General features: G+C 44.8%; 4 protein-coding genes and 1 long non-coding RNA gene across 8 annotated transcripts; 1 reads left to right on the top strand and 4 right to left on the bottom strand.

Annotated features, from left to right (window-relative positions):
- Positions 1 to 442: 442 nt before the first annotated feature.
- On the bottom strand, positions 443 to 9,993 carry cenpi (centromere protein I). 2 transcript variants are annotated; one of them, XM_003970156.3, is made up of 20 exons: positions 9,719 to 9,993; positions 8,762 to 8,899; positions 8,068 to 8,186; positions 7,819 to 7,926; positions 7,574 to 7,622; positions 7,436 to 7,482; positions 7,223 to 7,312; positions 7,010 to 7,141; positions 6,620 to 6,763; positions 5,997 to 6,117; positions 5,784 to 5,872; positions 5,410 to 5,527; positions 5,152 to 5,216; positions 4,557 to 4,666; positions 3,921 to 4,056; positions 3,686 to 3,810; positions 3,324 to 3,372; positions 2,113 to 2,334; positions 1,733 to 1,774; positions 443 to 1,609 (listed from the first exon to the last, which is right to left on the bottom strand). In XM_003970156.3, the coding sequence occupies exons 1-20, from the start codon at positions 9,888 to 9,890 to the stop codon at positions 1,466 to 1,468; spliced, it is 2,220 nt and encodes a 739-aa protein (XP_003970205.1). In that variant the 5' UTR covers positions 9,891 to 9,993; the 3' UTR covers positions 443 to 1,465. The 2 variants fall into 2 exon arrangements, with proteins under 2 accessions (XP_003970205.1, XP_029703497.1); XM_029847637.1 differs by having other exon boundaries at positions 2,113 to 2,331.
- Positions 9,994 to 10,814: 821 nt separating this feature from the next.
- Positions 10,815 to 13,215, bottom strand: tmem35 (transmembrane protein 35). The gene is made up of 2 exons (XM_003970122.3): positions 12,996 to 13,215; positions 10,815 to 11,995 (listed from the first exon to the last, which is right to left on the bottom strand). The coding sequence occupies exons 1-2, from the start codon at positions 13,113 to 13,115 to the stop codon at positions 11,630 to 11,632; spliced, it is 486 nt and encodes a 161-aa protein (XP_003970171.1). The 5' UTR covers positions 13,116 to 13,215; the 3' UTR covers positions 10,815 to 11,629.
- Positions 12,996 to 17,469, bottom strand: arl13a (ADP-ribosylation factor-like 13A). 2 transcript variants are annotated; one of them, XM_029847628.1, is made up of 10 exons: positions 17,370 to 17,469; positions 16,632 to 16,748; positions 16,207 to 16,277; positions 15,857 to 16,109; positions 15,491 to 15,596; positions 15,194 to 15,399; positions 15,020 to 15,128; positions 14,514 to 14,784; positions 14,323 to 14,430; positions 12,996 to 14,210 (listed from the first exon to the last, which is right to left on the bottom strand). In XM_029847628.1, the coding sequence occupies exons 1-10, from the start codon at positions 17,387 to 17,389 to the stop codon at positions 14,149 to 14,151; spliced, it is 1,323 nt and encodes a 440-aa protein (XP_029703488.1). In that variant the 5' UTR covers positions 17,390 to 17,469; the 3' UTR covers positions 12,996 to 14,148. The 2 variants fall into 2 exon arrangements, with proteins under 2 accessions (XP_029703488.1, XP_029703489.1); XM_029847629.1 differs by lacking the exon at positions 16,632 to 16,748 and having other exon boundaries at positions 17,370 to 17,420.
- A 1,086-nt stretch (positions 17,470 to 18,555) lies between these two features.
- LOC115252415 (uncharacterized) lies at positions 18,556 to 19,101 on the bottom strand. 2 transcript variants are annotated; one of them, XR_003890865.1, is made up of 3 exons: positions 19,043 to 19,101; positions 18,795 to 18,936; positions 18,556 to 18,696 (listed from the first exon to the last, which is right to left on the bottom strand). It is a non-coding gene; the product is annotated as an uncharacterized lncRNA (long non-coding RNA). The 2 variants fall into 2 exon arrangements; XR_003890866.1 differs by having other exon boundaries at positions 19,013 to 19,046.
- A 644-nt stretch (positions 19,102 to 19,745) lies between these two features.
- On the top strand, positions 19,746 to 22,423 carry LOC101061733 (XK-related protein 2-like). The gene is made up of 3 exons (XM_029847112.1): positions 19,746 to 20,086; positions 20,918 to 21,177; positions 21,537 to 22,423. The coding sequence occupies exons 1-3, from the start codon at positions 19,746 to 19,748 to the stop codon at positions 22,295 to 22,297; spliced, it is 1,362 nt and encodes a 453-aa protein (XP_029702972.1). The 3' UTR covers positions 22,298 to 22,423.
- Positions 22,424 to 22,838: the final 415 nt, after the last annotated feature.

Here is a 22,838-nt window from a genome sequence, read left to right as displayed (position 1 = left end):
ACCAGTTTTATTATTAGTTAGATTTAGTTTAGTCAGCGTGGAACAACAGTCTGTGAGGAGCAAGTGCAATAGTGGAAGGCAGAAACCTGGGCCAGACCCTGGGTCTGGGGGGGGTGGCGGCCATCAGCCTCGACTGGCCTGGACGCCGTATTAACCATTTTACGGTTGTTATAAAAGAATAGAGGGACATCCGAACCTCTCCAGAGCAGCTGGCAGCCTGGCTCAGGTGTGTGACGACAAATATTCAATAATAATCAATTGATATTTGTTGTCATTTCGGGAATTATTTACTCTTCAGCCCTTACGTGGACAGAAACAACCAAACACGGGCTGCCGTCCAAATGGTGACGATTCCGTCTGAATGAAACAACTACACATGCACACTGACATTTCAGAGGATAGTTTTGTCAGGGTGACACTGTTGGGGTGAGATGCTCAGTGGTTGAGTAACAACGCTGCAGAACCGACTTTATTTTCTTGTGAGGTAAAATTCTTACACTTCTTTTCGCTGTAGCCTGCAAGAATATATATAAAAACACATCGCCATGGTTTCACTGGCTGAAGAGACAAATGTCCAACAACAGAGGGACAGGGCTAGACCACTACAGGCCAGTCGCTGACATCTGTGGTCATCAAGTCCTCTGAGCGACATCCCAGCCCCCCTCCTGGACCCTCCAGAGCCAGTAGGTCTGCAGATGACCCTGCCCCAGGATCCTATGGCAGGATCTTGTTTGTGGTCTCCAGCTGAACGCGTCTGACGCCATCTACAGGTGGATCAGACTTCAGACAGACGGAGGGCAGTTCCTGAGGCTGATGAGGAAGTACGTATCCGAGATTTGGACCCCCCTGGAGTCATGGTGCAGCGTGAACAACCTGGAGCTCAACGCTCTCAGTGGACAGTGGAGATGAACTTCAGAAAAGGCCCCCACCGTCCTCCGTCCTGCCAAGTTCTTCTGCTTCCTGGACACCACCAGGAGGTCAAGTGGGAGCAGAACTTCGGCTCCCTCACCGGGGGGGGGGGGCAAGGGGAGGGCAATGGGCTGCAGCCTCCCGTCTCTTGCTCAGTTCAATAGTTGCCATACAAAGATTTTAATAATCTGCGCATGTTTCTTGGACGCACCCCAGAACAACTTTCTGTACACAACCAGGATCTACATAATTTATTTCTGTTTCTGTAATTGGACTTGGTATATTTTGTAATATAGTTGTAAAGTCTGATTTCTGAAAACAATTTAAACTGTGACATCTCAAAATATCCAAATGCTGCCCCTGCCTCCTCTTTGCAGTCAAGGAGTAAAAATGTCCCCCTCGCTGCCCTAAAAGTCCAAAACCCTTTAAAAAACTTGCTCAGATCACTTGCAGGAACTCATTTAGAAGAAAAGAGGAGATTTAATATGTACAAGTCTTTAAAAAAAGGGGGGATAAGATTCAAGTGGGTGCTTTTCCTCTCCACTGAGCTGAGGAGCTAACTCTCCTGTGAGGACGGGACGTCGGGACATCGGACCTCTGCTGCCGTCTTCCAGCTGACGTTGCTCTGAACGAACTGTTGGAGGCCGTCCCAGCCTTGTGTGAACAAATACTCCAGGTACCAGTTCCAGGACTTGGGATCCTGAAACGCACAGTCGGACTTAACATCCAGTTTCTGCCGACGCAGCTCTTTGAAACGTGACCGACGTTCAAACAGCATTTGCTGTCGACGGCTGACGCAGAAATGAAAGGAGAGCTGCCGTACCTTTATGGAATCGAGGTCCACGTCCTTTCTTCCTGGCCAGCACTGATAAAGAGAGCTCATTAAAATTCATTGTCAGTCCACACTGTTAAACCTCACAAGACCTCTGCTGGGTGTTGGGCCAACCCAAAAAAAGGCACGTGTATTATTAAACATAATGAAAACCACATTTCAGCAGAAGCCATTAATAATAAAATGTTCTTCTGTATTAATGTGCCTCCTATGAAATATACATTAATGGCACATTTGTCTCCTTGATTTATAAGCAAGCGCCACTGTAAACACACCTGTCACTGCTTTCTCACAGCCAAATAATAAGTTGGACTTTTATTAAGGAACGCATGTGGGAGAGTTTTACTACGGCCTTAAAGTCGGCCACCCACCCTCTGGTGAAAGTCGATGGCGTAGCTCATGAAGGCGGGGTGATGGATGAAGCTGAAGCGCGCCCCGCACTGTGGCACTTTGCTCCTGAGCAGCAGCTCTTCGCCCAACTTCATGTCAAGGTTGCTGGTTTGAAACATCCTGGAGTTCCACAGACAGTTGACCATGATGATGATGTAGTGGTTGAACTCGCGGAAAGTCTGCCGGCTGATGTGAAAGGCCTGCTGCCACGTGCGTTCAAAATAAGAGGTTTCAACATGAATACAGACTAAATGGCTTTAGAAGTACTGCAGGTGTGCTGCGACAACTAACATTTACATTAATACATCACATACAAAAGACTAAACTTTTACCGTTCTGTCTTTCCACCCACTTAAACCATAAAGAAATGTGTGATTTGGCGACACCATGTGGCCAAAATGCAAAACGAATTAAAACTGTCCTGATTTTTTTTTTCTTTTGTTTTTGAAAGAAAGTAGTAGATTATAGATAATGTTGCACTATTTCACTTTATATTCAAGACTCTTTGTGCTTTCTGGGCTTCTGTAGAAGCATTTTAGCACTTATAGAGCAGAACTGGCTTTGAAAGGTATATTAACACCTTTCTCCTGAATGACAAAAGCACATTGATTAGCTTTCTCTCTTTATCATACACCATATAAAACACATCTATATGTTTTTGTCACGACATTTCATTATCAAGATTGTACACACTGGACCTTGAGGCTACTGTGGGAAATAAAAAATGGTGTGTATAGCAACTCATTTATCCAACCAACAACAATCTACTGTGACATTCTGCTTGGTCCATTCATCCACATGCCATTTACCAGGCTTGTTCTTCATTAGAAGTGCCACTGACATTTTCAGGGGCACAATATTGGCCATCTGATATGTACTTAAGTAAAAAAAGAAATCCCATCTTGCACTGGCAGATTTGTTAAAATATCAACCTTTAAGAGTTGAGCTAAAGGTACAATAAATGTTACCGACTGCATGTGGGTGTTTGGGATTTCTTGCAGTGCTGAAGTTTTATACATGAATCCAATGCTTTAACAAGTCCTGTTACATTTCACGCTTTGAATGGATTTAACTTTTTTATATAACTTGTCTAAATAACTCCCTGCTGTTGAGAACAACAGTGGGTCAAACTCCATTTTGGTGCAGTTTCTCTTCATTTTCAGTAAAAGCGAGAAGATAATAGTGGTTTTACCTCTGCGACTGTTCCTTGACTCTTGGCTGAGGTCAGGTTCACCTTGTACCTGAACAGAAAACAGAACACACAAAGGTAAGAGTCATCATAAATCACTGAATTGCTTGCAATTTGGTGTAGTGTAATCCAAAAGATGACACTGTGAGAGTTTGTGTCATTTAAGCCTGGATTGGAAATCGTTAGGAAGAGACATGGTCAAACAGTTAAAGCTTCTGGAACATGAACTGGGAGAGAAAATGATGAAATAGGAGTGATCCACCATCAGTCACCAAGACCATGGTTTAACATTTATTTACCTCATTTGTTTAGGAAAAGTGCGACTACACGAATAAAAAGTATTTGTAAAAGCTAAAAATATGTACCTGTACATGATGTAGGCCAGTCTGTCCACGCTAACAGGGTCGGTGGCCAACAGGGCTGGATAAAAGACTCCAGCAGGGGGCATCACCACCAGGGGAAGCCCGTACTTCAGAAACGTGTCACACACCTGCAGCAGTCGAGACCAGGTAAGAAACAAACGGAAGGCAAGTACATTCTGACATATAAGATACAATTACGAGTCTGGAATATTCCTGCATGTGCCGGAGCGTCAGTTACCGTCTCATAGAAGTCCAGGACGAAGCTCAGGAGCAGAGTGTGGCAGCCTTCCAGCTGCAGGCCCACAGACGCCAGCCGACCCACAAAGTGAATCAGCTCTATCACAGAGTCCTTGAATCCAGACAGAGTCATGTTCCTGGGACAGAGGGCAGAGCGTCAAACACCAGCAGCCAGGAACGAGGCTGAAAAAGCTGCCTTTAACACTTAAAGGATACAAGGAAGAAAGACTGTGGTCTTTTGACTAGCGTGCAAGAAAAATTCAAACTCCAGCAAAATACTAGGTGGGAGGCCAGTAATGCTGCCTCTGGTAATGATGACCCTTTCTTCATTACCAACACTCTTATTCGGAAGCTGAAGAATTCTGTAACAGGACTGTTACGTCCTCCAAACAAATGCCTGATAAAGTATGTAATTGATAAATGAGCTCAAAGTCAAAAAACACATCACACTTGGGTCTTAATTGCTTTGGTTGCTCGGTGGGAAACAGATGGTAAAAAATGAGGTTTGGGATCTTTCTCCAATTAAAATGTCTGCAACCTTCAAGTTCTCACCAACTTCCAAGCAACACCCATTTAGAAGGAAAAGGTTCCAGACAGCGAGACTTCTGACCGTATTAAAGCCTCTAATTTCACTCACACAGAGGTGTGGCTGTTCAGGCTGATGTCCAAATCATCCTCCAGAGCGTACACCGAGTGCCAGGTCAGCCACCTCAACAGCATGTTGTTCAGACAATCTATCAGCCCGCACTGCAGAAGACAACAGAGAAGATGGTGGCCACCCATCCTGACAAAACCAGAGCTGATCTAACGCCATGTGAGGCAGTGGACGGCATGCTGATATAACAAAGGTGCTGCTGCTATTTTTGATCTTTTTAAAGCTTTTACAGCAGGGAAAATAAAAAAGTTGAGAGTGATTCATGTTGTGTTGATCTCATTTTAATATGTGGACAATTGTGTGGGTGCACAGCAAAATAGGCTACTTCAGCAGCCTCACAGAGGTCCATTTACAATGGAAATTCTCCAGTTTGCTGGAGGAGTTGTGGAAATTAAAATTGAAATTATGACCATGTTTGCCAAGACCGCAGTGTTTGTACCCCAATAAAAACAGAGACTTTCATTAAAAAGTGACCATCACAGAAGACCTTGGCAATAGCTATGTATGAATATTTATTTATTTTAAAAGAGTTATATTATAGTTTCCCATTTTAGAGGCGCCTGTCAGGAAAGCCTACCTTAAAAAAAATAGAGGATGTGAAGAAGAGCTGCATGAGAGGCTGGAAAAGAAGCTGCCCAATTTCTGAAACAGGAGAGACAGAAGGTGAAAGTTGTAATGCACAAATGTACATTCTGGTAGCCTTCATGAAGACAGACCTGCATTCTTATTCTATTGCAAGGCCCAGTTGGGGGAACAGTGTACATCTCTGACATTTCAGAGAGATAAAGAAATAAAGAACGCTTTGATATGGAGACTGTTCAAAGGCAAAACTCACGGGAGCTTGGGACAACAGGAATGTTGCTCAACAAGCCGAGAATCTGTGGGCGGAGGAAGGAGCCATCCCAAATGTTGAGGAATTTGTAGAGAAAGACTTCGGAGCTGGAAAAGCCCTCCTGTGACAAAATGTGACAATATATTAGTGGGAATAGTGCCTATGCAGCTCTCAGCTCAGGCCAGTCAAGATGCTGGTTGCAAACATGTTTGTGCTGCTCTGAATAACAAGCAGTAAGTAATGAACAGTTTCACTCACAGCCCCCACAATCAGCAGTTATATTTGCTTCGAATACAGGTGTTGCTGCAAAAACGTACCAAGCCGAAACTGAAACTGGCGATAAATATGAAATTCGAGCCATAAAATCCAACACTCACCTGGAGAAAGTGCTGCGTTGACAGCAGCTTGTTCAGAAACTGCAGAGATTCCTCTGAATTATGGGTTACTCCATCGCAGAACAAGAATTCTGACAAAAGATGAAAGATTTAAGAGTTGGAAAATATCAAGAGGGGGGAGAATAACAGCCAGCCTAAAAGATGACCTCTTAACCTCTCTGAAAGTATCACTTTGATGTGCCCTGCTTCACTCACCTTCATGAAGAGCGTAACCCAACCAGAAGTTGAGACGCAGAAGGGCCGATTCATCCTGAACACAGTCTAGGTACTGCAGAGCCACACTGGAACCCAGCAGTGAACCCATCTGAGCGGGAAGCTGGTGGTGGCAGGAGTGACATTATCACATAAAGGGCTGCATGTCTGCATTTCCCCTTGATGCTAACAGAGGATTTTTACTAATCACCCTTATTCACTTACACACGTGGATTTTGAATGATAGGTAAATAAATCCGTTTAAAATTGACACCTCATCAGGTAGTGGGGAGTTGAGTGGAGCAAATGTTTATACAGTGAAACAGCACCACCGTGTGGCTACTAAAATACACAACAACATAAAAGATTCTACTGCTGTCATGAAAAAATAGCAGACAATTCATCTGCTGGGTAAATGTTTAATAATCTTCAAGCTTAATGCTTAAATTATATTCCTCCTGTTACCAGTTCAGGCATATGAGGCTATGAGAACAACAGTGGGACTTGAGCAGTGATGAGAACAGACAGGGGCAGATACTCTAAGGCGGAGTGACGAGGCAGAAGCAGCCGGAATGTCGACACGCCACTGACGATGAGCTCCAGAGATTTGTCCGTGAAGAAATTACCTCTACGTGGTGCATATTTTCCAGCAGCTGCGCGAAGGAGTTGAGCTGCAGCAGAGGCACCACTTTTCTGATGGAGGATGGGTCGGCCTGAGCTGGCTTGTTAACCACAGAATGCAATGCAGGAATTTGAAGATGATTGTGTTTCTGAGGGAACAATAATTCAAAAACTCATTTAGACGCTATTAAGACCTGGGCCAGAGCGACATGGATTCATTTGGATTTGTGACCAGTCAAGATTTTGGGATTATTTTAGACTATGGTGCTTTTAAAAAGGACAGATAATGGAGGCAACCTTTTTTTCTGGTCTGCAAATAGTCTATAAAGCATTCCGGTTGTTTGTAGCAATAGCCATTACATCAAAGATTAAAATAAACCAAAATGGAGTTATACCCTTTTCCTGGAGCCGGCCTTATCTTTAACTGATAAAGCCAGACTGATGCTGGAGGCAACCTGGGAGTCATTCCTTTTCACCATCCTGATCAGGGTGGATTTCCACGGCAGACTGTGGTTCCTAAATCCACTCTGGAGGGAACAAACACTACTTTGATTCATTCTGTAACACGCCGGCAGAATGTGCATTTGATGGAGCTTTCGTGTACAAACCCTCATCCGGGACGGAATGGAAAGTGTCACCAATTCCGGACAGAAGACTTTGTAAAGGGAGAGTAGGTGCAGGAGAAAGGGCTGCCTTCCCTGGAAAAGAACAAATCCAGTCAATTTTCAAATAAAACTACCGAGAAGCAAGTGAAATGCAGATGCTTAAGGATGCAGAGGATTTCTTTGCAAAAATAAGACAGGAGTCGTGAAAGTCTTTACCAGTTTAGACTGAAGCTCCAGCAGCTTCCTGACCCTGTAGACTCGCACTGCATTGGAAAATGAAGAAAACGTCAAAACTACTCAGAGGAACCACATAATACAAACTCATAGTACGGTAGTTTATATTGGGTCTCTTACCATTTTCCTTTCTGGTCAAAAGGTACAACAAGTGGCAGATGAAAGGACACTGAAATATAACACAATTGCTTCAATCAGCCCATCGATGCTGTCATCGTGCAACAGTTGGTGTGTGATCAAACAATGAAAGTTTGGTGTGATTCCAGGCAGGAACGTGCAGCCATCTACTACAGTCAGCTGTACGTGAATCTTTTGTAGATAAGAAGAAAATCTGACAACAAGATGAAGATCATGAGCAGGAATACCAGATTCTCATCGGTGATGAAGCTGAAGATGAAGCCGTAGATGGCTCGGAGCTGCTCCTTGCCATCGATCAGGTCAAACATGGTCAACACCCACTTTAGAAATAGAACCTGAAAGTTGCACATGCAAGTAATTAAGTGGGAATCAGAAGAGAGAACAAGGCTCATATACATGAACAGTTATTCACATTTTCAAATGACCAAAGGGGTTTTGGTTATATTTTCCCTGGAAACTACATTTTCTCCACTTACTTGAGTGCTGATGGGTATTTTCCCAACACTCAGCCAAACCACCGCTCGAACAACAGCCTTCTGTGGCACCATCGTGGCAGGAATCATACACTTCAGCACCCGAGGGCACAGAGTCGTCCCTGCATCGAGAATTCAGACAATCTGTTAGGAGGCGACTGTTAAACCGGCTGTAAGAACGCCAGCTGTCTGAGCTCAACCATTAACCAGCGCTCAGAGGCGTTTTAACTGGATGAAAAATGCTTGCTCATATTACACCGATGTCGCCCTTGCATGCAGTAGATGACGCTGTAACAACAGTGATATTTGGCTCAGGCATTTTCGCCATGTAAAGTGCCAGAAATCCAATAGCACACGGTTGAAGGGCTTTAGTCATTGACATTTTCACTTTCAACCAAACCAAAGTGGAGGGGTGACAGTTGTTAGCCCCCTGATAACCTGGCAACACGTCCTGTTTACTGGGCCCTACAGACCCCTGCACACTACAACCAGCTATGGTAATCATTATTAAATAAACCTCAGATCAGTCCATGGAAACTTCACGAAGACAGCTATCACACAAACCAAAATTCTAATTCATTTAGGTGCATTTTCCACTGGTGCTGGTTGCCTTCATCATTTTACCTTTTAAGAATATTACCCACAGCAGTATCAATATCATCAAGCACGGATAAAATGGGATTAGTAGTTAACTTACCCATACGGAGGCTCATGGCAAATTCCAGCATAACCGACACGGCCTCTGGGGGAAGTCCTTTATGGTACGCCACCTTCTCCACCAGCACCAGGTTCCTCTCCACCTCATCGTTCCCGCAAACAGGGGTGCCTGCTTCCACTACAAGACAGAGAGGCACCAACAGGGGCCATTTCATTTGATTAAAACTGCATGGAAATGAGTTATTGTTCTAAAATGGTCCGGGTAGTCAGAATTTCACACATACACACATTTAAGAGGCTAGCAGATATTTATCTGAGTACATACTGTATGTAAGGGTACACAAACAAGTATTTCCTGTCCATGTGGATATATTTACTGTTATGTTGGAGATATGTTGTAAACAGTGGCAGCATCTATATACTGTAAACAGGAGGACAGAACCAGGCCAAAAGAATTCCTATAAATTCAACAACAGCTGACGCGAATAAAATCTATAAAGCTAGATAAAGCCATTTTCTGGAGGTTGACACATCTCTGGAACTAAAATCCTTTGCTATACTGTAGAACTTTATCGGGAAAATAATAAATACCATTGGAAGTTTTGTGCACATACAAACACCATTCTGTTTGGATGGTGCAAAATGGACATTAGCAGCAGCCTTATCGACTATACATGATTTGCAGCATCATCATATAGGGTTTATTTCATATATAGTTGGGTGTTTCTAGGTTTGGAGAAACCGGATGAAAACTTCATTGTTTAATGCATAATTCCCGTGAAGAACGAGTGGAGTAACAAACGTAGCTAGTTTGTAGCTACTTGTGTTATTTGAATTTTAACTTTGGCTGTTTACTGGTCCTAAGCTTTTTGTTTGTTTGTTTGATTTTTGGTTAAAAGATAAGACAACAAAAAAGCAGGGTTTGTGTTAAAGAATGCAAAAGAGCGGAAGGGTTACAGGGCAGCTGCATAACAAGCTGCGTATGTTTGAATCCTACCGTCGGCGAAGTACTTCAGGGCCAGAACAAACGGGTCCTCCGCCTCGTTTTTCCTTCTCTCCTTTTCCGCGACTCTTAGACTCCTATTACTGCTCTGGCTCGACAGGTTGCCGTCGTTTAGAGACGACTGTTCTGAATCCGAGGGTTCCGACAGGTTAGCATTCGTTGCCATGTCTACATTGCTAGAACTTAAAGACTGGGTTGTGGTGCTTCTCTCGTCATTCAAACAAAACTCAAATCCTCCGCGCGACCGTTTGGTCTGCACATGCGCAGTGTGCTCCATCCGCTCCGTTGCACCCCGGGAGTTGGAGTCGCTTTTTTCAACAACTAGATCTCAGCGGTTATTCTAAAATCTCGACAACATAGACGTTGCTTAAACGTAAAATACTTCATTTTGGAATAGCATTTTTAAGGAAATGCATTTGTGCACTCGTTATGTCATGTCGCATTTTACAGTTTACATTTAGCGTGATTATTATTATTTTCCTCCGATTACCATGACACAGTTGCCCAACACCATTGCGGAATGTTCATACCGGTTTGTTTTTTTAATAGTAATTAGACTATAAAATAATGAATAAGGAATATTTTGATTCTAACCAGATAAAGTTCAATTCCAAAATGTAAATGTCCGTTTTGATATAGTTACCACAAAACCTGTGACTCAATTATAGACCCCATCACTCTCATCTGTAGTGAATGTCTGCAAATTGAAGAAGTTGCTACTAAGCACTTGTTATTGTCCATTTCATATGAAAACGTCCTTCGGGGCCTAAATCATCTTGAAGGAGAGCTCAGAATGTTTGAAAAATATTTCTAAGTGGGTTCTTTATTTAAGGGCTCAAAAATAAAGAGTACGGTAGCTGCAGCATGAGACCCAGAAATGTCACCTTGTGCAGTCAGACATTATCTTTGTGAAATAGGTATTCAGAAAATATAAAACATGACATGAGGTTACTTCAACAATAACAATTTTGTAATAGCTTCAGAAATTCCTATAAATAAGCCCGTATCTGATTCAGTTTTCATTCAAAGCCACTGTCGAGCCACTTTGAGGCAACATTTACGACACATTTACACACCTGACAATGAATCAGTACGCAACATTTAGCCAGTCTTGCCTCCATTTATTTTTTTCTCTAATGTCTTTTACAGAAATATTGTGAATCTTAAAACTTACAAAATTTTCACCTGAAGATTTCATCCCATAAAACTGTTGAATGCGAGCCTGTCTTTAAATAAAATCCAGGAAAAATCTTAAAGATGACAAAAAAGGAACTAAGACTTGAACTCAGCTTCAAAAGGGGAAAGTTCTATTTTAAACAGGCAGAAGGGCAGGTTATATTTGACTGCGAGCAGTGGACACCTGAGGCAACAACTGCTTATTTTTTTAGCAAAACACCTTAAGTGGGACAAGAATCCTAGGAGACATGACAATGACGATGATCAGCTTATTTATGCTCCAGAAGTAGGAACTGCATGCATATCTTCAAACTGCATTTCAGTAACACATAGATATGTAACAAGACAGAGTATAAAATGATTTAAATGATGTGTTGTCTGACTGAAACATGCTAATCCCTCCTATTGATCCATGTCTCCCAACTACAGTATAAAACTATAAAAAGGAAACGGCAATTTCAAAACAACAAATGAAAAATAAGAGAGAAAAAAAGATCAGCACAGTGTCAGACTGAAATGATAAATAGGGAGATTTGACAAACCGAGCTCATCAGTTTTCACAGGTTCATAGCTACACAGAGGGTGTGTCAGTCGTTCTTTTCTTGTGCAGAGGAGCGGGTGGCGCTCGGTCAGCTGGACTGGACGAAAAGTGGACGTGGATGGTATTTAACACTGGAGTGACCGTTTCTGCAATCCACAGAGGCGCTCCGGGCTCCTTTCCTTGTGCTTTTACGACTGCTTCACCTTGTTCCTCTCCTGGTCGTTGATGTGCTGCTCCTCTCTGCTGTCTTCGCTCTCGGGCCGGTCGTCGCTCTGCCGGGCGATGAGCAGCCGGCAGGTGAGGAGGATGCCGAAGACCAGCGCGTGGGCGTAGCGCTTCAGGGGGTCTCCCACGAGCTGGTGGAAGAACAGTACGGCCAACATGACCAGCAGCAGCAGGAAGTTCGCCACGTCTTTCGGCCGGCCCGGCACGAGGGTGAGCACCACGCCGCAGCCCACCTCCAGAGAGCCGATGATCTTACGGAGCAGCACCGAGCTGACGCCAATCTTCTTCAAGCCCGGTAACGCCTTAGCGTAGCTCTTGTATGCTCTTTTCTGAAAGAGAGGACCATTTCAAACATGAAAACTAGAATCTGGACTGGAATAAAAGCACACAGGACGGTCAAGAAGAGCAATTCCATTACCACAGGAGGCGATGCGCCCCTCGGTAACAAAACTTTCCCCAGCAGATCTAATCCAGCACAGTCAAACGGGCAGATCAGCTGGCCTGTCGTTTGCACCATGAGTGAGGAGGATGAGCCGAGTCAGCGTACACGTGTCCACAAAAAAAGCCTGTTCCTGCAGGGCTGGGGGCTGCACAGAGGCGTGAATTTGTGCTTTCGTGACAGGAACACTGGCAGTGTGAGGCACAGACTGGGTCTCGGTGCTGGCCAACACTGGCAGAGCTGCTACCAGTGTCAGAATGCTCCAAAATTCAACCGGTTCATCTTTAATCCGATTTCAATTGCATCTTTCGTGTAGGTCATTAACGGACAATTCAAAACTCTGAGGTCAAATGCTTCAAATCCTCTTTGTCAGCATGGAGACACTAATACTGCAGCTTTCTGCTCTCTGGCATCACAAATCCAATCATGATCATCATATTGGTTCCAGTTCGACTGAATTCTAGTGGAAAATCGGCTCTCATCCTCCACACGGGACAGAACCGTCAGGTGCATCTCAGAATTTGCTCGAATGCGGCGCCATTGCTGCAGCCACAGTTTATTTAATATCCTCCATTTAAAATAAAAAAGGCCATAATTGACGCACATGTGGTGACACTAACCGGCTTGGGGGTTCCCATTATTGTAAAATCTACACATCCTTTGAAAACACACGTCCGATTAGCATGTCTGCTATGTTCAAGCCGCTCTGGTAAATGAATCGAAGGTTGCTCGCAGGCAGATTCCAGGAGATTTAAAATATCCCCTTTTCTGCATCTCGTATCATTTAGATCATCATGTCCTCGCATTCTTCAAGCCTGAGAGGCTCCGGCGTCTACATCCAGCGGAACAATGGCCCTGGACCACATCGTAGCCAAGAGATGGAGACTCACCATTTCGCTGTAGGCGTCTTTGCTCAGCCTCGGAGTCAGTTTAATGGTGCCCATGAAGACAAAGAAGAGACCCAGCGCGAAGGAAAGGGCGACGAGCGTTATAGTCCTGGGAGAGGCCATCTCTCTGCTCCTGCAGCCACCGGGCTTCTGAATGGAACGACTGAGAATCGGACGGTTTCCCCGGGAAGATGCATGGGGGGTGGTGGTGTTGGTGAGGGGGGGGGGGATGGGCGACTGGAGCCACGGGAAAGATGGCGACGCTGCTCCCCGATCTGCAGCGCATCTGCATCCAGCTTTATGGAGCGACGCAGCAGGTTTCCTCATGCATGTCCCACACCAGGCGTGGGATCAATATGACCCCAGCAACTACACAGTCCCGATTTTTGCAGCCTCACTCCTGTAAGGTTTAATGAATTGGGCAGATTTCTGATGGTCACACCATATTCAGTTGGTCTAATGAATAAAAAGGATGTGTGCAGCACTGACATTTCATGTTACATGTTACAGTACATGTCCCAAATACCCCCCTACCCCAAAAAAGTAATAATATTTCAGAGATTACAGAAAACAACAGGATTCAGTAGATGCTACAGCACTGCAATATCCAGGTAGGGAGAATAGATTTAACTTTAAATCAGCAGGGGGTTAAATGCATTCAATATTAATTAGACCAAGAATTGAATCGTGAAGAAAACTGAAATGTTTGGGACATTTCAAGAGTCCCCAAGAAAGAAATATCAGAGAATGTTGGCGCTGTTTAGCAGTTAAGCCTTATTTTGGAAATTATATCTGCAAAATGGGGCTGAGAATGGAGTAGAGATGCACTTTTGTTTAATGATGATAATTATTATTACAATAAAAGCGTCATTCAGTGGAGACAAAAAGGTTTATTATTTTATTTTCCATGGTGTCAGTCTCTTTGCCAGCGTTCCATACTCCACAGTCAAGGAAACATCCTAGTGGTCTTTTTTTTTTTTTAAAAAAACAGCTTGTACTAAAATATATAAAACTTTGGCCAAGTGAACAAGAATCAGTAATAGGTTATGAATGTTATTTTACACAGACCAGCCCTTCACTACACACTGGACGTCACAGTTTCTGTTCAGGGATCAGGTCTACATTTACAATAGAGAGATGCAGCCGTCCAGCGTTGTCAGGCTCTCTGACCCTGATCCTGACGCTCCTTCAGAGCCAGGATGGCCTTCCGGTAAAGATCTAGCAGGAGACAGGATAAACTTGTGAAAATGGGATGCATCCTGCATCACAGCAGAGACCAAAGCATCAAAGCATGGAGGTGTGTGACAGCAGCGGGGCGGAGGCGGCTCACCGAGGGTGGCAGACAGGTCCACAGGTTGTGAGGAAGCTGCTGACAGCTCTGCATTGATCTTGTTCTTCCTTTTTACTTTGACGACTTTCTTCCTCCTCATTTTTTCCTCTGAAAAATAGAGGGAAATGTTGCAGTGTAACTCTTATAGAGCAGATTCAACCATGAATTGGAGTTATGTGAGTATTTCTTACCTTTGAGGGGGTTCTGGTTGTTGTCAGGACCTTTCGGCATGTCCAGACTCTCCTCTTTGACCTTTGTTTTGCGTTTCACTTTACTCTTCCTCTTGGGGATCAGGGCACTGCTGGCTCTCTCTCTGTGGCCAGAATTGTCTTGCTCGCCTTCATTGGCATCCCCCTCCTCTTCCTCCTCCTGATCATTGGCCTCTTGTTCACTCTTTCCCCCTTCCTTGTCAATATCTGGTCTCTTTTTCTTCCGTTTTGTCTTCTTTTTCAGGGAGTTTTCCTGTAAAATAAAGACCATGAATAAAGACTACCACTTTAGCCATTAATAGCAGGTTGTTCTTTTTCTTCATGCTGTAAAAGTAAAAACAGGATCTGGGAGGTGAGACCAACTCTTCAAAATTAAAGGAATCACCAAAAATGAACTTTTTCCTTTAAGTTACTTTATAGTTGGATTGCTGCTCAGTCAGTGTGTGGGTTTTTAGACATTTTGTACTTAAAAAGGGTGCTTTCCAAACCTTCCGCAACATGTTTCTGATGGGCTGTAGCTTTCCTTCACCCTTGGCCTTTCTCTCCTTGTCTTCCTGCCGATGAACCTGGCAAAAATCTGACTTGCTGGATCTGATTCTGAGGGGAGGAATTAAAGGCTTTATTCCTTGTATGAAATCAAGCCAATATAAAGGCAATATTACCGTTCTCTTTTGGTTTTTCTGCTCATTTTCCCAGTTTTCCAGCTCTTTCCCTCCCGTCTTGCTTCCACGGGCCTTTTTCTGTCCTGAGCCACTCGGGCACACAGCTCAGGGTAATCCATGTAAACAGCGCGCAGCAGCCATCGAAGGCCTCTCTGAGTCCTCCTGTCAGGCCAGCGACGCAGGTCCATTAAGGCTGAACATGGCTCCTGAAAGCGAATTAAAAGAAAAGCACCCGCTTTTGTTCTGTCGGAATATCACCAAGAATATATACCGTATGTTTTCTATTAGAACACTTACAATATGGCAAAGGGAGCGGCTCTCGTTGACCAGCTTCTCCAGTGATAGAATCTCTATCAGCTCATTTCCTAGCAAAGCATTCATTTTGTCCTGTTTGTTAGCCAACCTAGAAGAAAGAATTTAGTCATACATTTATTGACTTTGTTTATTTGAAAGTGGACAATATAATTTTATAAAACACATGATTTCACATGGTTAATAAAAATAAAAGCCAGAATTAGCCAAAATGCCAGTTTTCATCTGCAGCCCCCGCTACTACTCATCTACTCGTGAATTCGTTACAGTAGTTCAGCCGAGTTGCCACTAGAGGTCAGTATTTACCGGAGGCGTAAGTTGTATTTAATGAATGAATTCGAAAGAACCTACACTAGTAATGGTTTTCCTGATACTCTTGGCTCCTTCAGCAGATCAACAAGGACCTCCTTGACCTCCTTTATCCTCTGCTTGTCACTGGAGTCCAGCACAAAGATGATCCCGTGGGCCTCCCCATACAGTTCCCTCCAGGTTCCTCTCAGCTCTTCTGACCCTCCAACATCCAGCAAGGTGACCAGGTAGTTGTCCAACCTCAGTTCATTACGGATGCACTCCTGGGTGGGTCCTGCCTCCCCACCGTGAGGAGCTGAGGAAAGACAACCAGCAAGTGCAGTTAGGGCAACTGTCTGATTTTTCTTTTTTAAGAATATTGCACATTAATTTGTATATTGTATTCATTTTACCTTTTGACATCCCTCTGATGGCACACGTTTTCCCTGCTTTGTCAAGACCAACCACCAGTATGGTCACTTTCCTGTAATGAAGGAAGAATAGTGTTTCAAATAAAGGGATATTATTGAGTTTTGTGTCTCATGTCAGGTGTTGACCAAGTCCCAATTTGCACGGACTGAGAGCAAATAGCTGTAGAATTTAGTCTATCTTCTCTAAAACTGGCAAATTTCCATAATAATATTTTCTGTTGATACACTGTCAGCCTGTTTAAACATTGCATCATTCTAGGCTTTTCCCATGTGAATGCTCTCTCCGTCCTGATGATCAGAGACCTCCAAGCTACAGTTATACGACTGTTAGTTTTCCTTCATGTAATCGTTTGTTTTTGTATAAATCATTTGTGTGTGCACCAGTAGAAGAAAAAATCTCTTCACACCTGAAGGGCTCTTGAATTTTGGAGACCCAGCTGCAGCAGTTGCTCATCAGGTTGAACATGTTTTCTTGAGGTGAGAAAGGTGTGCAGAGTGGCCACCATCTTCTCTGAAACTGGCACCTACCAGCAGATGGTCAGTCTCGGGTGACTCACACACACTCACGCAGCCCAGCGATTATTATTAGGTAACCGCTCGACTCTTTAACACAGACTCTTTAAAGGGACTCTTTAACACAGTCAAATGAAGATTGGCCAGCGTTTGATTGTAATTTAGGCTCAACGAGGCTCTTCAGGGGAGCAAAGATCAGCCCTCTTGGTTTCTGTGTGACTCCTGCAGCAGAGGAGTTCAGACCACGTACTAAAGGAAAACAAAACCTCAGCGCTTTTCTCCGATGCATCTGCTGAGGCCTCCTAATCTGCTCAAGCCAGTTTGGAATGGCCTGTTTTTACAGTGTCCCTCATCTGTCTGGGCTGCAGAGGAAGGAGACCTCGGTTCCCCCTCCGCGTTGGAGTTGTTTTGAGAATTGCACCATCATCAACATTTACACAAAATTGTATCTTTAAATCCCAATAAATTCTATATTATCAAAGAACAGATGTCCAGTAGATTCACTTAAAATCAGTTATGCAATAGCATAATTACTACTTTATGACAATAGGAAATAAAATAAAGCAGAACGCACTGTAAAGATGTGCTGAAATGTGGAAACCTTCAGAATAATCAGACACAGGGATACTTACAGAAGTCCGTCTATATCCATGCATTGGCTTCCTCACGTCTCCGCACTAACATGTTGCACAGAACACCAACAAACCTAATCAGGCTCACACTAAGCTCGCAATCACCCCATGTGGGAGGTCCAACGTGGGAATTGTTGTCTGAGGCTTCTAACCAATCCCGGGTTCCTCCCAAGCCAATCACCAACCCCATGGATGGAGTGGCTCTTCCGAAGCATTAAGGTATTTTCAGGTGTGTAAATATCTGTCCCACATAGACCTAAATGTGGCGAGTGGTGTGACCTGTGACGCACTGTGACAACATGTTGTGTTTGGGACACATTTAGAGGTGCCAGTTTTAGCCACAATGGCCGAAAGGCATCTTTAGATGGGATATTCCTTTAACAACTGACCAGGAACAATTAAAGCAATTTCAGTCAAATAAATGTATCGGTCGATAGCTAACATGGCGCATTTATATACGCTATAATGCACTTAATGCACGACTGGATAATCTATCCATGATACAGCTCACCTGAGCTCAACTGCACCACTGTAAATACAGTAATGTGTAGTTATGCCACATACAATAATTATAGTTTTACAGCCTGTTCGTAAATATTTGCACTCATAGCTATAGCCTGGTATAACCTGTCATATGCTTACATTCATAGTCTGTTTATAGTATAGTCCTTTATATTTATAACACTACATACACATAGCTTATACCTTTACTACAGTTATAGCCTGCATATGCTGTATGTTAATTAGTGATATATTTATATTTGCTAAAGCACTTCTGGATGGATGCAAACTGCAGTTTGTTGCTCTGCTTGTGACATGTGCAATGACAATAAAGTTGAATTCTATTCTGTAACATTAGATGAATCAATTAAGGTACTTCCCTGACAGTTTACATCAAACATGTATTAAACACAGTAATTTTGTTTAGATGCACAGATTGTGCATTTCAACCTTAATATAGGAATATGCATCATTATATTAGCACAGCAGTCCCGTATTGGTGCTAACATGAGTTCAGCCACTAGGTGGGCTCGTATTTACAGACTATATACTGATGGACCGAGGCTACGGTGGATTAGCATCTGTGTGGTAATGTAATGCTGTGTTACCATTTCACTGTTTTCCAGTGGTGGATTTCCAGTCTTGATCTGCTCAAATATCTATTTACCTTGTCGTTTTTTCACATTTTCACTGAACTTTATTGCACAAGCAAAAGGGACAGTGTCCAAAAGAGTTGGACTGAGCCAGATGGAGCCTCCGCTTACGTGCAGCTCTTATCTCATTATGTCATTAGGCCAACAGCCAGTCGGGCTCTGTTGGGTCTACTCTGGTGGGGGAGACACACATTCGAGACAGACTCAAAGGACAGGGAGAGAGAGAGAGAGGTGGGAGAAAAAATCAAGATGACCTGGCCTCCAGTCTTACCTGACCTAAACCCAATCAAGATGGTTTCGGATGAGCTGGGCCGCAGTGTAATGCAAAAGGGCCAACATGTGCTCAGCGTCTCTGGGAACTCCTTTGGGACCGTTGACGACCTCGCTGTCCTCTTCAAAAAGCAGTGATCCAACTAAAAGCAAACGGAAAGGGATGGCATGCTGCATGGTGTCACCAGCCAAACCCCCTCCCCCTCCATGCCATCACACCTCCACATTAGGAACCATGCATGTATTCACCTTTTCTGCATCACACCAAGATGCCGCAGGTGGAACCAGCGATATCAAATTGGGACTCAGAGTTCCACTGCTCTAATGTCTATTCCTTCATCTGGCAGAAACAAAAGGTTCAGCTTTGTTTCATCTGCATAGTTCTGGTATAAAAAAAAACAAAAAACATCCAAGTGATTAATCGCCTCTTGCGACGTCATTTATATGACAAAGAGCATTGGCCCCGGCACCTATCCATGGGGAACCCCAGTGAAGATCTGGTGATGAGCCAAAAGCGGACCTTTCCTTGGCACCCTGAATCACCAGCCAGGTAGGTAAAACTTGGACCAGGAGGGGGCAATGCCAGTGATGCAGCGGGTGATGATATCAAAGGCGGTCAAGCAAAAATGAGAACCAAAAACTGGGCGGCTACTCAGGCCATTTGGACATTGAGAGGGAAGAGGTGATCATGTGAGTGATGCCAGGTTGATGCAAGCTCTGGAGCGGTCCGTGACTGTGCGTCTGGCCTCACACAGAAGTAAGAACAAACAAGTGTAACAGATCAAAGGATCAAAGAGGGCCTGACACTTGGTCTCTCAAGGACCAAGACAAAAGGGCTTTGGTCACCAACACCCCATCCTGAGCCCTGCTAATCTGACCCGTCAGCACATTCCAGTTGCTGCCCAACAGCTGGTGCTTGGAGCCATTCTTGAGTGATATATGCGAAGTGACCATGGAAGAACAAGAAATAGAGATCCCAGACATGTATCTGCTGGAGTACCACTCCGCCAACAGAGTCATCCAGTTGGTGAATTATGGCCGGCTCCTCAGATTTGCTCCCTTCAGCATCGTCCTGGCCACCGTGCTGTACTGCGCCGAGTTCGTGTCCGCCGCCATGCTCAGCAACATAAACCGCAAGACCGAAGATGACATCGGGACGGGCTTCACCATCACCTTCATGCTGGTGCCCGCCGTGCTCACCCAGCTGGCCCTGACTTTCATCCACAGAGACGTGGGTCAGGACCGGCCTCTGGTTCTGCTCCTGCACCTGCTGCTGCTGGGCCCCGTCATCAGGTTCGTGGGGCTTTGACTGTATTTGCTCATACCAAGATAAGGAAATGTAAGGGAGGAAATGCCGGATGACAAGGCTGTTAGGCGTTACTGATGAGTTTTACTCCCTCCTCCTCCTCCTCCCCCTCAGTCTTTATTTCTACAGATTGAGTCTTTGTTTAGCCAGTGGCTAAAACACTAGAATAACATAAATGCAATATTGAATTGAGTCTGGTGGAAATGAGACTGTTTTCACTGGCTTTTGACCTCATTTCCATCAAAGTGATCGGCCGTCACCAGAAGGGTTTAAGCAGCTTTTTCTTCTTGAACAGACACTTCAGTCATAGATAAACTCACACTCCAGATGGAACGCCCTCTAATATGAAGACGAGAACATTACGGCCTCCCACTTATGTATTCACGGCTCTTCAGTTGGACCGCCTGTAGTCCAGGCGTTAATATCAGCTTGTCAGGTGACTGCACAGTTACACGAACCCCACACACATTTTTGCGTGCTCTTGGGGGTTTGCTACATTGCTCAAGGGTACTTGAGCGGTGTACTGGTGTCCTGGTGTCCTCCGTACCTAGAACACCTTTGATGCTTCCAGGGCTTGAACCAACAACCCTCTGCTTCTTAGGCCGGTCTCCCACAGGCTGAGCTGCCACTTTCCCTGTTGCATTTTGTGCATTGAGTAATGCAGGTTTTCAGTTCTGGTACGAAACTGAAATGTCTGTTTTATTATTAAACTGGGATTAAAGTAATGCATGCATCTGCATGAGATCTTACCTGCAGCTGGATCTGTGATCTGGAACTATGGCAGCTATTTCCCTGACTCATGTCTGCTGATTTTCCAGGTGTTTTGAGGCGCTGATCGTCTATTTCAACGCAGTGAATAAGGAGGAGGCGTACGTGACCCTTTCCAGGAAGATCATTCTGAAGAAGGGACGGAAGATTCTGGTAGAGTGGGAAACAGGCCGGAGCGAGCGCACGCTGGCCGCCCACAGGAACGCGTTCAAACGCATGGCGGTCATCCAGGCTTTTCTGGGCTCCGTGCCTCAGCTGACCCTGCAGATGTACGCCACCATCCAGGAGAAGTACATCATGCCTGCGAGATGTAAGAATGCTGGAGGGGTCAGAGGTCACACTGTACGGCCGCTGCGGTCTTTTCTCAATTTCAAGACTAAAGGTTAATTAGAGCAATCTGCTTTAAGATAGACTTTAATCATTTGAGTCATTACGTGCTGCCATGGCGATGCTGCAGGACTGCAGCAAATTCAAGTCCGAAATGTCTGATTTTACTTTAAAGGCTTCTTGGTTCCTTTCCCCTGACTGAGAGGTAACAGTAAGACATCTGAAAATGTGAAAATCAACATATATTGATTCTAATTGATTTTGTTATTAATGACATCTTAGTAACGGACACAAGCAGCTGTGTGTGGGTGCATGAACGGTTTTCTATGCTGCTCTTTTCAGTGGTTCTGATGATCATCAACCTGGTGTCCATCACGTACGGGGCTCTGGTGTGCAGCGTCCTGGCCATCCACATCAGGTACGACGACTACAAGGTGCGGATCCGCCCCGCGGCCTACCTGTGCATGACCGCGTGGAGAGGGTTGGAGATCGCCACCCGGGTCACGGTTCTAGTCCTCTTCAGCACGGCGCTCACACACTGGGTCATCCTGGTGGGCATGGCCAACCTGCTCTTCTTCTTCTTCCTCCCCTGGGCTGAGTTCTGGGCTAAGAAAGGCTCGTTGACCCAGGGCGTGGAGAGAAACTTCTCCAATTTCGGCACCGTGGTGGTCCTGACCCTGTTCACGCTGCTGTACGCCTGCATCAATGTGTTCTGCTGGTCGGCGGTGCAGCTGGACTTCACCCATCGAGAGCTCATCCAGAGGAAGCAGGGCTGGGGGCGCCTGGCTCTGTACTACTGCGGACGCTTCGTGGAGAACTTGGTGCTCATCACCCTGTGGTACTTCTACAAGTCCGACTTCTACGAGAAAGTGTGCACGCCGCTGCTGGTCGTGCAGCTGCTGATCTGCTACAGCCTGTCGGTGCTCTTCATGCTGCTCTTTTACCAGTTCTGCCACCCCTGCAGGAGCCTCTTCAAACACAACGTCCACGACTGCCTGCGCTGCATCTGCTGCCAGAAAGGGACGAGCACGAGACAGAATCAGAAGCCGTCCTACTCCCACCTATCAGAATCCGCCGACCTCATCACTCTGAAGGTCGAGTGAGAGACGGCCATCGTTGAAGATTTGGTCGAATGACTCGATAGACGTACAAGTTCCCTGAGACCACCATGCAGAGCTGCAGCAAGGAGACAAAACCTGGTTGAATCTTCAGCCTTGATGTCTGACACATTTTCCCAACATTTTTGATTTTGGATTTGAGTTTGTGAAGCGAGAGAACAGAGCTGATCGTTGAAATTTTATGCATGTATTTGAAATCATTAAAACAGAAGCTAAATGGCCAGATTCCACGGTGATCCATCAGATCAGAATGTTGTGGATGATCTTAGCGTAGCTCTTGTATCGCTCTCGCCAGCATCACAGGCGTCATCATCACCCTAGCCCTCATCCTCATCATCACCTCGTCCATGGGGTCATCAGACGCAGCTTTTTCGAGGTCTTCTCGTACACCCAGCACTTCATCATCTTCTTTGCTGGCCTCCTCTTCCACATCAGTCCTGCATCAGGGTTAATACAGTATGGGCCACTAGGGGGTGCCATATTCTTAGGATGTATACTGACAGGCCACGGCAGCTGTTTAATGTGT

Source organism: Takifugu rubripes, chromosome 14, assembly GCF_901000725.2.
Source record: "Takifugu rubripes chromosome 14, fTakRub1.2, whole genome shotgun sequence".
In the NCBI taxonomy this organism is placed as follows: Eukaryota; Metazoa; Chordata; class Actinopteri; order Tetraodontiformes; family Tetraodontidae; genus Takifugu; species Takifugu rubripes.
The sequence above is the reverse complement of the archived record's forward strand: the minus strand, read 5'-3'. Positions and strand labels throughout refer to the sequence as shown.

Excerpts from the sequence above, each read along its gene's own strand:
- cenpi (XM_003970156.3), bottom strand. The coding sequence starts at position 9,890 with ATGGCAACGAATGCTAACCTGTCGGAACCCTCGGATTCAGAACAGTCG. Across the intron at positions 8,187-8,761 it reads TGCCATGAGCCTCCGTATGG|GGACGACTCTGTGCCCTCGG; the intron begins GTAAGTTAACTA and ends TTCTCGATGCAG. Across the intron at positions 7,483-7,573 it reads TTTGACCAGAAAGGAAAATG|TGCGAGTCTACAGGGTCAGG; the intron begins GTAAGAGACCCA and ends TTTCCAATGCAG.
- tmem35 (XM_003970122.3), bottom strand. The coding sequence starts at position 13,115 with ATGGCCTCTCCCAGGACTATAACGCTCGTCGCCCTTTCCTTCGCGCTG. Across the intron at positions 11,996-12,995 it reads AAGACGCCTACAGCGAAATG|AAAAGAGCATACAAGAGCTA; the intron begins GTGAGTCTCCAT and ends CCTCTCTTTCAG.
- arl13a (XM_029847628.1), bottom strand. The coding sequence starts at position 17,389 with ATGGATATAGACGGACTTCT. Across the intron at positions 15,129-15,193 it reads AGAAAAACCAAAAGAGAACG|AATCAGATCCAGCAAGTCAG; the intron begins GTAATATTGCCT and ends TCCTCCCCTCAG. Across the intron at positions 14,211-14,322 it reads GGACCTGTCTGCCACCCTCG|ATCTTTACCGGAAGGCCATC; the intron begins GTGAGCCGCCTC and ends GTCTCCTGCTAG.
- LOC101061733 (XM_029847112.1), top strand. The coding sequence starts at position 19,746 with ATGGAAGAACAAGAAATAGAGATCCCAGACATGTATCTGCTGGAGTAC. Across the intron at positions 20,087-20,917 it reads CTGCTGGGCCCCGTCATCAG|GTGTTTTGAGGCGCTGATCG; the intron begins GTTCGTGGGGCT and ends CTGATTTTCCAG. Across the intron at positions 21,178-21,536 it reads GTACATCATGCCTGCGAGAT|TGGTTCTGATGATCATCAAC; the intron begins GTAAGAATGCTG and ends TGCTCTTTTCAG.